General features: G+C 37.3%; 1 protein-coding gene across 3 annotated transcripts; it reads right to left on the bottom strand.

The window, feature by feature from the left end:
* Positions 1-1,751: 1,751 nt before the first annotated feature.
* Positions 1,752-13,635, bottom strand: dmac2l (distal membrane arm assembly component 2 like). Of its 3 annotated transcripts, none has more exons than XM_066678803.1 (5): positions 13,508-13,635; positions 11,947-12,059; positions 9,804-10,012; positions 4,553-4,724; positions 1,752-2,578 (listed from the first exon to the last, which is right to left on the bottom strand). In XM_066678803.1, exons 2-5 carry the CDS (start codon positions 12,048-12,050, stop codon positions 2,464-2,466), a joined length of 600 nt encoding a protein of 199 aa, XP_066534900.1. In that variant the 5' UTR covers positions 12,051-12,059; positions 13,508-13,635; the 3' UTR covers positions 1,752-2,463. The 3 variants fall into 3 exon arrangements, with proteins under 3 accessions (XP_066534900.1, XP_066534901.1, XP_066534899.1); XM_066678804.1 differs by having other exon boundaries at positions 13,492-13,516; XM_066678802.1 differs by lacking the exon at positions 13,508-13,635 and adding an exon at positions 13,274-13,485.
* Positions 13,636-14,037: the final 402 nt, after the last annotated feature.

Here is a 14,037-nt window from a genome sequence, read left to right on the forward strand (position 1 = left end):
AAGACAAGCCAAATTTGGTTTCCTGTCTGTTACTAGCATATTCAGGATACCATCAGTGAGAACAGCTGCTTGCTGTGGTGTGTAGATCTTCAAAACATAGTCAGCAATGCTGGGCTATTTTTATCTGAGGTGAGAGAGAAAGCGTAGATATGAACATACATCTTTTTAAGTTAATAACTACTGATCTAAAATGCAGACAACAATGCAGGCAAATTGAAATGACATAAATGGATATTGGGTGATGCTGCCATGTGCTGAGAATAAAAGGGAAATTCATCTAACACATGATCAGATATGGTTAAGATATTTAAGATTTTAGAGAACTAATGTTGTAATTGTATAAGGAACACACAACCTACCATTATTAATAATAATTAGTGCTTACATGAAGAATTAACCCAACCATTACATACATTTTATTTTATCAATATTTAACAGTGTATGTAATGTAATATACACTTGGCTGTGATACTCAAACACTAACACGCAATGCCAATCAGAAAAAGACATTGAAAAAGGCTTTAAATATATTATTTTAAAAAATGTTTGGATTTTTAAATTCTGAATGTAACTGCCGCCACATTTAAGGTGGAACGGAAAACTCGCTAAATACAAGAGTGATATAGATTTACTAAAAATGAGACATCTTGTTTAACTACTCTAACAGGCTCTAGTGACGTTGAGTGAGAGAAAAAAATAGAACTTGTCGCTAACGTTAGCTTGACTAAAACTACGGCCTGTTTTGGAACTGCTGGTCGAGCTGACACATTTAAGGTGGAAGAGAAAACTCGGGGGGGATGCTAAGGCTTGTTCGCTAAACGCGAGTGTAATATCAATGTAGAGAAAAAGTAGAATTAACTTACTATACTTAATCTCTTTCACACATAGCTCCAACAGGCTTCATTTTCAGATGCTCATGCAGTGATGATGTGCTGCTGTGCCATGCGAGATCAGCTGTGCACATTTTGCACCTAACGCTGTTCCTTTAAAGTGTTCCCATACTTTTGATGACTTGGGTCGTACATATTTCTCTCTGCTTGTGCTAACATTATCCTCTGCTGTGACCGCCTCTGCCATTTTTCAAATCCTTCTTCCAGATTTCGTCATTTGTAGCAACTGTACCTAGGTGTATAATAACTTAGACCCAACTAATCGATTATTAAATTAGTTGCCAACTATACTGACAATAGATTTTAATCGATTTAATCGATTAGTTGTTGCAGCCCTAGTATTGAATTTGTAGGCATAAATATGAACTGTCAAATCAGATTTCATGTGTTTTTGTCTATTTGCATGCACATCATCTCAGTCAGCCCCAGCAGCGCAGCAAAACTCCACTAACACCATATTCCTCACACAGTGCATTTCACAAATTATACAACTAAAACTACTACACACAGGCAAGGCACTAGGTAGACTGGAATATGTGACACTTACAGTAAATTACTAACGATTTTATAAGTGAACATATTGATTAATGAGGCTTGTAATCTAAACATAGCCACATTGCTACTATATTGCTATTCCAAGTTACATTAGTTACTAAGTATGATTTTATTTATTTAATTTCCAATATAAAATTCGGAATTATTTTGCTGTCTGTTAGATTTGTCTTTACAATGTCTGTCACCAAAAAATGTAAAATAAAATGTAACTTGCATTTTAAAATAAATAAGATATCCGGTTCAAACTGAATTGGTTCATCAAAAACAAGTCTGAAGTACGGTATGAATATCATGGCAAAAAAGATGGTTCATCCCATTTTTAATTAACTTGACATTTCTAAACACACCACTTCATTTTCCAATGATAAATGCTAATATTTTTATTGATTTCTTTAAGCAGATGTGTAGTGCAAACCAAACTTTTACCATGCCTACCATGGAATACCATGTCATAAAATGCCACAATTAACAGAATATTCAGCAATACCACTGTAATACTGTAGGAAAACTATGCTGTAATTTTACCTTAAAAATCCGCTCTATGGAGAGGAATTAGTGCCTAATGGAACATCAATCACTGCAATAGGACAATGTACAATGCAATCCACACACATCATTGCTTTTCCAAACTTACATGCAGAATATGTGTGAAAACTACAAGCAATTTGGCACTAAATCTTCTCCATAATGCTACACTAAACTCTAACAGGAAAACAGAGCCTCTTATTGTTATTTCTGGCTCAGCATTGCAGAAACTACACCATGTAACATTTGGAGGAGGGTAGTAAACAAGACCCCCCCCCAAAAAAAAATCCTATCTAGTGTTCTGTTAATATTAAATATCAGACATGGGGTCCATAAAAGAAAGCTTCATCAGACCATCACACACACCTTTGGAAACATTTATTTGATACTGATTTCGTACCACACTCTGGATCCAGGAGATGTATTTTAACTTTTGGTCTAGCCTGAAGGGAGCATATATCTGATGGAGCTCTGTTTGGATGACTGTGATTGCCTAAGCCAAGTCTAGTTGTATAGTGAGTTTGGGCAGTGCTGTCTGTAGTCTTTCTGTGGTTTTCTCTTTGTCTTTTATTCCTGGCAAGTCGATGAGTAACAAATGCTCCAGATTCCTGAAAATAGCAACACAAATGAGGCAAATAATATGGGTGAGAAAAGTCATGTTACAACATATTACATCTTGTAATGACAGTTGTAAGATTTGATAAATTTAACTTTATTTATCACTCTAGAAATTGAAAGCCTGTACGGGGCAATTAAGGCAGTAGTTTAATATTCTGGTTCAGAAATGGTCTTAGCAAAAATTAATGCAGTACGCCCATGGCCCACACTGCAGAAATTTAATTTTACCTATTCTTTGTAAAGGGTTTTGCTAACAAAGCTGTGCTGCTATTTCATTATCTTGCACTGGACTGGCAGGGTTCAAACTTTTTTTTTTTTTTTTTTTACAAATTTACAACAAATTTCCATGATTTTTCTATGCCTTCCTAACCATACATTCTCTGAAATATCTGTGTAGACATGAAAATTATGATTAAAAATATTTTTTAAATTAATGAATGAATGAATTTATGAATGAATAATGAATTTTCTAAAATTCATGAAAAAGCATATGGTTTGGTTAAAAAAATTAACATTTGGTCACACTGATGCAGTGTTCTACAGAATTAAATATGTGAAACCCTGAGCCCAGCGTTACTCCACACAGAGGACTAATGTGAAGTGATGTGACTGATCTACCAGAATATTAACATATTGTTTGCCTAAAATAGATATATCTCAGTCAATATCTGAACCACCATATATATATATATATATATATATATATAAAAATTATAATAATAAAAATTATATTTATATATAAAAAAATATATATATATATATATATAAATTACAAAAATAAATACAATGTTATTGACCTGGCATTTGACTGTGGACTTCCAAAGGCATTTGTAAGTGTCAGTCCTTTCATCATTTTCTTTACGACTGGCTTAAGTAGAAAGTTGTGGTGGTGCAAGTGTTTTTGTGTGGTGCTTGTATTAACTGCGACGAACGGCGTGTTTTTCTTATAGCGCCTACAAACGTTCATGTCTTTTCTGTTACTCTATTATCGTTTATGGTTTCCACCAGGAAAATGCAGCCAGATATACGACTTTAAAGTAGTGGGAGCATCTAGATCCCTCTTAAAAACTTCATACCACCCAACTGAACCCCCCACCAGCTTGACGACAAATATCATCACCTTTTAACAGATCTCAGTATACCCCTACCGGTATTTGAAAAGAAATTTTCCATGACTCTTCCAAAAACTTTTGGGACTATTTAGGTATCCAGACGTTTTCAGGAAATTGCTATTTTCAAATTCAACAACTCCAGGTTTTTCATGACCGTACGAACCCTGATTGGTTGTCTCGGCAAATGGAGTTGTTTTGTTCCTGGTACTGTGAGCATCTCCAGGAAAAAGTAATGGAACTCTGAGAAGTGCACTTCAATATTGGCCCCAAGCAATCTAGGCTTTTAGGCAACGCTCAGAAATGAGTTCCATCATGCTCAGGAGACCAACTCAGAGCTGTCTTGGGCCCTTGGGTGGTTGCAGTGGGAAAGAAGTCAGACTGGACAGAACCCTGCTAAGGCCTTCCAAACTGGGTTTGGCAGATTCCATACCCAGGATGCATTTCTGTATTAGGAGTGGGAGGACCTGGTGCCCAAGTGGTGCATGTGGCCACTGTTGGTGCCAAGGAGACTAGGTGTTTCAAATTATATAACATAAAAATGCTGCAAGGGTGTAAAGGATGTGGAGCTGACATGGAAAACTTTTGGAGTGAGATCTGAGCAGCATATAGAAACCTAGTATGTGGATTCAGAGAGTTAATAAAAATATTTTAAGCCATGATCGGAAACAGAAAAGCTTAAGTATTATAAGAGTGGAGTGATAAAAAAAATTGATTGGGGAGTAGAAGTTACTGCCAAAACATTCCACTCAAAAGCTCTGTAATGGTGATGATTAATAAGCAATATATTGTGCAATTCTGTAACAGTTGTGGAATGACAGCGAGTGGATGGATGGCTGTGTGCTCTTCACTTACCTTAGGTGATGGAGAGAGATGATGCCTTTGTCCGTTACATTGCCACAAGAGATAACTGAGAGTGTCTTCACACTGGCCTGCAGAGGTTTTGTCTGACTCAAATGCTCCAGACATATGTCTTCTATGTATATACATTTATTCAGCCTTATCTCTTCTATGTGCTCTAAACCATCTAAACACACACAGGTAGAAAGACAAAGAGAGAAATTTAATATCTGTTACAATCTAGTTATTCCCATTCAACTATTACAAATTACATCTCACGGTGGTGATCAAATGTTACCTATCATCACTGTCTAAAGAAAAAACGTATTTTTTTTTGTAGATTTTTTGTTTATTACATAATTTAAACACAGCAGTTGTCCTTCATATTTTGTGAAAATTTCATCATGAATGGACCTATAGAAATGCTCCACAATTACTTGGAATTAAATCTTTTTACATTGACTTCCACTGAAAGTTTTTTTCTTCTCATGTAAAGTGACTATTTTGGAGATAAATGTTTTTTTCTGTAGACAGAGATGATAATTAATATAAACATAAACATTGTGAAATTTCTCCATTGAAATTTCAATCAATCTATTTTATTTCTATAGCAATTTTCACAAAATATTCATTATGTAATTTATACATTCACATATTCATTCCAGGGTGTATTCCTGCCTTGTGCCCAATGATTCCAGGTAGGCTCTGGACCCACCGCGACCCCGAACTGAATAAGCGGTTACAGATAATGAAATGAAAAATAAAACATTAATTCTACACTGGACTCCACAACACATTAAAGGAGCAATCTCTAACACTGACACCAAGCATTTAAAATCTGAACTATAATACATTTTCAAAACAGTGGATAGAGCTGTCTGCCTCCTCCCCCTCCTCCCCAGACGTGAAGCTTGAGCAGGTTGCCAGGTTGAGGAAAACTGAACGAACAAGCAAGAGACGAGTTTAAGAACTTGGGCCATAATAGCCAAGAAGAATGTGCCATAATCAAAACACTTACACAGAAAAGTGTTAATTGTTTCACGGAAACATCTATCTACACATGCAGCTGCCATTTCCCTGCATTTGCAAGATCTTACTGTCCAAATCCACCTGAAATCATTTGACTAGACAAGGCTGGGGTTACTTGAATTTCCCTTCCACCATAAATGTCGTTTAAGAGGTAGATCTTATCCACAATTTTCGTAGTCAAATATTTCTTTCCACATTACATGTGCCCGTTTACGAGTCCTAATGGCTTTATCCGCCAGCTTCTTGAATTCTCTGTTCCACCTTAAGAGCTGAATCTAGCGCTATAGCTTTTGAAACTTTTTGGAGCAACTCTTATACCATTTATCCATTTAAATCACAATCAATTCAACTAACTATTCACAATTTTCATATTCAAGCATTTAGTTCCATCTTAAATGGGTCCGTTTTAAGAGTCTTATTTGCTTTGTTCTCTAGCTTTTTTATTGAATACTCATTCCCACCTTGAACAGCTACAAGAATCTAAAGCTAGTGCTAGGATTTATAAACAAAACTCGTTTTGAAACACTTCTTATATCCCATTTTAACCATTTAAACATGACCAAGTGTACATCATGTCACTAAAACATCTACCTACTACTAAAATGCTTATATTAGCTGTGTACTACCAAGCAAGGGCAATTTCCTCTCATTTTACTCCATCTCTAGTCATGGAGATTTTTAAAAGAGCAGTGGGGCTTTGGGGGTCTGGTAAAATATAACATTAACTATGTTCATTTCATGGCTGCAAGACACTGTTTGTAGACCTGGCTACATGGTGGACTCTAAAATTATTGGACAGAGGGCGGGATGACAGGCAGGACCTCAGAGGGCAGGATTATAGGAGCCCTGCACCGGACAGGGAACTTCTCAAGGAGAATATACTGCTTTAGCAATGATGTGAGAGGTAGCAGTGTTTTAGCTTTGACTGTTTCCTTAATCTATGATCACACACCATGGACATTTTATGACCAAGTACAGTAAATATCCTACAGATTGCACCTTTAAATAAGGTTGCTATATAGGGTCATGGTGGGTCCGGAACTTACCCGGAATCACTGGGCACAAAGCAGGAACACACCCTGGACGGGGCGCCAATCTTTCACAGGGCGACACACTCACACATTCACAGCTACGGACACTTTTGAGTTGCCAATTCACCTACCAATAAGTGTTTTTGGACTGTGTGAGGAATTCTGAGCACCCAGAGGAAACTCACGCGGACATGGGGAGAACCGATATCTGGATGTGCTTTTTTAAATATACACTGATTTGTCAGTGGTCACTGGACACTGTCCATAGGATGCTGTTGGCTGTATATTTTGGTTACTCAACTTTCTCAGTCTAACCGTGACACTAAGGAGTTAAAACATCCAGCAGCACTGCTGTGTCTGATCCAGCACAACATGCACACAACATCTGTGTTCAATGCAGCGATGAAAATGATCCACCTCGCAAATATTTGCTGTTTTCTGTTGGTTCTGTTCATTTTCAGATTTTTATTCTTCCACAAAAAACAATCTGGCTTAAAACAAATCGCACCACCCAAACCATAAGCCCTAAAAAAGATTTTTGACAGTGAGGGAGGAAGTGCATCTCTGCCTCCACCTCTCTGCTCTTACAGTGACCACACATTCTCTCCTCTATGGCCAGGCTGTTGTAACTGAGCTGGTACATAGTAAGGATCTGTCTCTGTTGTGGGTCTCTGACGCTCTCTGTCTCTCTCTCTCTCTGTCTCTCTAGACTGAGTGATAAAAAGGATCATAGATCATAACATCATAACATTATGAACACCTCCTTGTTTTTACATTCCCTGTCCAATAACTCCACTGACCACAGGTGTATTTTGTAGTTATTCAATTACAGACTGGAGTCCACCTACTCCTCTATGAAGTAAGATTACTGTGAAATATGAATGTGTACATGCTCATATACATTCATACATAAACATTTAATTTGTACACAAAAGTCTATTTTGTGTGTTTTGTACGATTAAGACTTTAAAAATATGAGATTATAAAGACTTTCATATGCGTAAGTCTTGAAATATTACGACTTGAATTATCACGGGTACAACTTCTAGATTATGAACACAAATTGGAAAGTAAGAAAACACTGTCAAAAATACATCACTGGAATCACAGGCAAGATGCATAGAGCAGAAGGCCAATCAATTCGATATTGTGCACATGAGTGGTCTGCTGTGTCTTGTTTTGAACTGGTGGTTGTCAAATGAACGCTTATGGTGTCCCCTCCACACATTCCTCATGCAAAATGGTTTTTGGGTGCTCAGGATTATAATATGCTCGTTCAAAATGTCCACACGCTTGCAGAGTTGTGGCACAAAAACAACGCCATATATATGACGCACTGTTTATGACAAAAGCTGTGCAAAGACGCGAGAGAGAGTGAAAGTGAGCATGAGACAAAAAAGTGGAAATGTGTGTGAGAGGGCTTTGACATGAAGAGGAGCTTCATGTAATTCATGTGAAGTTGTTGAATAAAAAGCATAGCTTATGGCTGAACCTAAAGTGGCATAGTGAGATCTGTTCTACGTCAAAACATCCAATCCATTGTCATTATAAACTGTTGTCAACATGGGAATGCAATAGGTATTTTTCTGCTTTATTTTGCTCAATTTGTGTTCTTTTTAAATGATTAATTGTAGTGATGTATAAAAGTATATTAGAGAGCTAAACACTTTTGTATTTGTAATGCTGTCAAAATATATTCTGGTCCAAGTGGCTTGCCATAGCTTGTAGAAAAAGTACAATCACAAAGTGAAATATGGAATTATTTTGCATACTTGTCAGAAAATCAGGGCAAGCCCATGGAGACATCCAAAGAATTTAATTTCAGACACTATGACACAGACCCAAATAATGGTAGCACAATGCACTGGAGAACCGAACACAGGAGAACACAAACTGTCCAGATGTTTCATCAGCTAACACAGCATTTCTCAAAGGCAAGTCCCACTAGTGGGGCGTCTAGATATTTCAAGTGGGGCGCAAAGAATCTGAAGAAATGAGCATTTCTTTATTAATGCCTTTCTGTTTTGCCTATGAAGCTTACTCAGCAAAAAGCACCCACTCACAATAGATTCATTAATAGCCCTTAATCACAATAAAACTACATTATACAGGAGACCTGAAAATTTTTGCCTACCTGGAACCAAAATATGCTTTTATTCTCGAAGGTTTATTTTGAAATGCCCCACAGAGGTTAACGTGTTTTTGAAACACAGGAGGATCTGAGAGTTAACATTAATTTTAGCTGTGTTTAGGTTCTGAGAAAGCGCTCTAAACATGCAGCAAATTAACGTTAGTCTCTGGCCATGTCCCAAACAGGGTCTCTAATGTTATTCCACATCATTATAAATGCAGTATTTTACTGCTTTCTCTACATAGGAATCAGCTTATAGCTAATATTTTGGCTGTGGGGTGGGTCCCTCACCAATATCAACCTGACTCCTATGCCCTTGCTCATTTTTGCACAGATTGTGTAATCAAAAGTAAGAAACTGAAGCACAGTTTAAATATTAGGCCAATTTTCTGTATTTTTTCATTTTTGAACATTGATGTTAATGTTGTATCTGGTGTTATAATGTTAAACTACTGATTTAAAGATAGAAGTTGATGTTACTTGAATAAATTAGAGAACTGTAAACTTGGAGGTGCATTTTATTACCATTTTTGGAGGTGATATGGACAGGTAGAGTGCGAATATTCCCCTTCATCTCAGATGTGGAATGATCGAAAAAGTCTGAGAACCACTGAGCTAACAGATGCCCTCACTGGGCAAGCTTCATGGGGAGAGGAGGAATTGAATCTGAACTGTGCTCTGCTGGACTCCTTAGATATTTGAGATATTACAGAAGACTAAATACACAATCTCACAATATCATGGCCAACATTTATACCACTGCAGCAATTGAGTGTCTCATGTCATACTGTCAGGGTAATATTGTGGCCACCAGAAATTCAATGGCGTAAGATTTGTTGCCTTTGTGAACAAATATCTGATGCTGCTATGAAATATTTTACAGCAGTTTGGAATGAGCAAGCTGAATGTTGTTACTTTCTCTTATTTTCTCTTTATCACCAGATAATCTACTGTATACCGTGACTTTAAGTTGAAAGATTGTAGTATGCCACAAAATGTGGCTTGTATTCCAGCAACAGCAATATAAATATAATATGCCATGTTCACATATTAAAAACTTGGTTACTTCACTCACTCAAGTAATCAAAGCCCCGGTACATGATGCAGGACTCTGTAGCGTCGATGGCCTGGATCTTGTACCGACCCAGTGGTCCAGTCGGGAGCCCATTATAGTCATGCTGCCAGCGGTCAAAACCACAGAAACGAACTTTGGCTCCACACCTCAAGAGCCATTCAGCAGCTGCACGATCAGGACCAACAGCATTAATCCGCTCATAATCAACTCTGTAGCAGAGAAGAACAAACAAAAATCCCAGAGCCTACTTGTTTGAATGCACAAAAAATATGTTAAGTCAAATTACTTGTATAGATAACTGGAAAAAGATTATTCTAGGACTAGACTTACAGAGATATAATTGAATGAATGGTTTATACTGGGACTTGTTTCAGGTTTCTTGCACCTTCAAGACATATAATCAGAAGGTGGGTTTCTTCATTTTAAATGTAAAAAACCTGCCACCACTGAAAGAATTTTCATAAAATCTAATAGAAAGACTGCTAGCATGTCAGCTTCTAATGCATTTCTCTCCTCTTGTGACAAAATCTAATGGATAACTGTCAGCATTTCAACTTCTAAATAATTTCTCTCCTCTTGTGTCAGAATGAGTGTTACACAGACTGGATACAAGCATTAGTAACTGTGTTATTTCATTCAGATTTTGTTTCAGCGTATAAGAGACTACAAGATCAAGCCATGTATTCGTCTAATATTTTCACCATGTTTACAGGGTAAATAATCTGATCTTGTTGAGCCTGCACACAAAGAGTGGAACAGATTATTGGAGGATAATGTTTTAGCATAACAGTCTGCCAAATTTATTTCTCAAATATCTTTCTTTTTTACTCCACTATATTATGAAAATCTGCCTTTCCTTTTGGTTTTGGTTTATGTGTGGGTAAAACAATAATGTCTGAACAAATCTCCCGGCTCACGGCTCTTTGCGCTCTCAAGTTTCTCTGCAGAAATTAAGTAATATGAAAGGCAGACTTTTTATTTTAACTGTGGTACGTATTTGAGAAAGTAAATAATCACTTTTTTCAGTTCTTAGAACCATTAAGTTTTAACAAAATGATCTGTACTGTTTCGTTAGTCAGCAGTGACTACTATTCATTCATATTACATGGTTTACAGATGTGTAGATGTCAGTAATCACTCCAAACCAAGGGTGAGAATCAGTTTCAGGTTTATTAAAGTGTTTAACAATTTACAGTGCAAATTAACACAGTACTTGAAGCGAGGTCAAAACCAGAAATATTCCAAAACCTGAATCAGTACAGCGAGATAAACAAGTCAAAAAGGCAAGCCCAAAAAACAAAACTAAGTATCAGGCAAAATGTCAGAAAAAAACAAAATTAAGAAACAGACAAGATAGATTAAATAAAAGAGGCCTACTGTGTAACTATGAGGAGAAAAATAAAGGAAAGCTTAAAGGAAATTCATATTTTTTTGGACTTCCTCATTTCAACTTGATCAATAGTCGTCTGACTGCTGACCAATCGCTGTCATTGCAAACGGCGTCGATGCGAAGCGCAGTTAGATATATTTCTGAAGAGGTGCGAGTCAGCTACGGCGTAGGGTTCTGTTCGATGTTTGCCTTACAGCGTAGGTTTGACGCAAAATCATAATTTGGGCTTAATACTCAGGAGACAGCGACCTCTGTTGGAAACACCTTGAGTGTTTGTGACAGTTGATATAACATTCATTGTAATTAATCTTGGGCCATTTCTGTTGTGGTCAGCAATGTCTGACTAATTAATGGCATTCTATTAAAAGACCGGTGAACCAAGAGTGACACTGGAGCATTTTCACCTACAATGTGTTCATTAAGCATGAGTCTAGTCTCAAAAATTGTAATAGGACATTAGAACCATAAAAAATCAAGGTACTTTTACTTTTGATACTGAAGTACATTTGAAGGTAAATACTTTTGTACATTTTTTACTCAAGTGGAGATCTAAACTGAGGACTTTTACTTTTAATGGAGTAATACTTACATTGATTATCTGCACTTTACCTCAAGTGGCACTATATGTGATACAGCCACTATTCACAGTGACGTCAAATAAAAGGCCTATGAACTACAACAACTCAGACCACAAGACACTATATAGGACTATATAGGAATATGAGGACAGATGAGTTACTGGAACAACCTTACTTGTTGAATACAGCATTGAGCCAGCCCCAGAATCCTCTGCTGCGCTCTGCAGGTTTACAGTGTGTGTGGAATACACTCTTCACTGTTTGACTGAGGACTCTCATTACTCAGGTCTGAAAAAGAGCACAAACAGACGGGGTCGATCCGTGAAACTTTAGTTAATTGGTTTTCCATTTCTAGTCCTGCAATAGAAAAACTTAGAACGAATAATTTCCCTATTTTCATTTCATTCATTATCTGTAACTGCTTATCCAATTCAGGGTCGCGGGGGGTCCAGAGCCTACCTGGAATCATTGGGCGCAAGGCGGGAGTACACCCTGGAGGGGGCACCATTCCTTCACAGGGCAACACACACACACACATTCACTCACACCTACGGACACTTTTGAGTCGCCAATCCACCTACTAACGTGTGTTTTTGGACTGTGGGAGGAAACCGGAGCACCCGGAGGAAACCCACGCGGACACGGGGAGAACACACCAACTCCTCACAGACAGTCACCCGGAGCGGGAATCGAACCCACAACCTCCAGGTCCCTGGAGCTGTGTGACTGCGACACCTACCTGCTGCGCCACCGTGCCGCCCCAATTTCCCTATTTTGAGCAATATAAATATAATTAATTTAAGGAAAAACAAACCGTTTACCACAACACAATGAAACTACATATAAAGGAAAATTAAAATGAAAAAATTTAAGTTAAAATAACTAGTTTTTCATTCCTGCTTGTGCCCAATTATAGGGTGAGCTGCAGATTTGAGCAAAAACCGGACGTTTTTAATATCGCCATATATTTTGAAACGTAGGAAATTTTTCTGCTGGTAGATTAAAAATTAACATACTTGACCCATTTCACTATCTTATTAAAATTATGATGAAGGACGGGGCAACAAATGCTGAGATTTGTATGCATGTTGGGGACAGGGGTGTCCGGAGAGGGTGTTCTAAGTCTAATGTTAGTATTAGTAAAGTATGTTTTCGAAACGGCAGCAGAACGATGACGTTTATTTTATCTTGGGTATGAAGAAACAAAATATCAAATTATAGTGAACTAAAATCAAAACATATCCTATTTTAATATTTTATAATTATAATAATAATAAGATAAGAAATAAGAATAAGAATAGAAATAAAACAAATAACATCTACATTCTCTGGTGCTGTTGATAACATTTTTGCAACTTTTGCAGGATTAGAAACGGAAAACCAATTAATGAAAGGTGCACGGACACGGACCCAGGCGGTTGATGGTCTCCATTGACTCTACTGCATTGCTCTACATCACCATGAACAAATTATAATATATAAACCTTAACCTTATGTGTCACCTTATAATGCCTCGATAAACAGACCTAGCTCCTCTAGGCCTTGATGTAGTCCTTAAACTGTATTTCTGCGTTTCATAATAGAGGAGACAACTTGACAACGAACACTCTCAGACCACATCGTCTACAAGAACTGACAATTTGTAGTAAATTCGTTTTAACGCAGAATATTATTCAATCTAGTGTAACGGTAAGTATAGCGTTGTATTTTGAAAATTCACCTCGCATTTTACTTACATCCTTTACGACATGCGCAGAACTCGGTCTACGTCATCTCACTTTGATTTCCTATTGGTCAGAAACCGCCTTAACGCAGAGCCGTATAAACAGAGAGTTGCGTCAACTACGTTGAAGCCAATGCGGACTACAGCAATGGCGGATCATAGAGCCTCTCAATAGTTCCCGGAAGTCAGTTGGACTCTTACAGACACCGGCAGCGCCGTAGAGTTACAGCAGAACAGACGCGAGTGTTATGCGCATTTAAACTTTAAGAAGTTTAGAGCATGATATTTTATATTATCAGCACAGCTATATCCAATTAACAAGTGTGTTAAAGCATGCTAGCATATTTCCCCACTAAATAAGTAGATTTGGGGAACGTTAGCCGTTAATTAACGTTAAGCCGTTAGGACTTTAAGTTAAGAAAGCATAACACTGAACAGCCTGGAAATTACCTCCTCATAATATCATTTTATGATTAATTTCGTTGTAAAATTAGAGAAAAAATATTTTAGTGTGATTTTTGGAGACGTATTGTAAAATGTTAC

Source organism: Hoplias malabaricus, chromosome 8 (genome assembly GCF_029633855.1).
Source record: "Hoplias malabaricus isolate fHopMal1 chromosome 8, fHopMal1.hap1, whole genome shotgun sequence".
Classification (NCBI taxonomy): domain Eukaryota; kingdom Metazoa; phylum Chordata; class Actinopteri; order Characiformes; family Erythrinidae; genus Hoplias; species Hoplias malabaricus.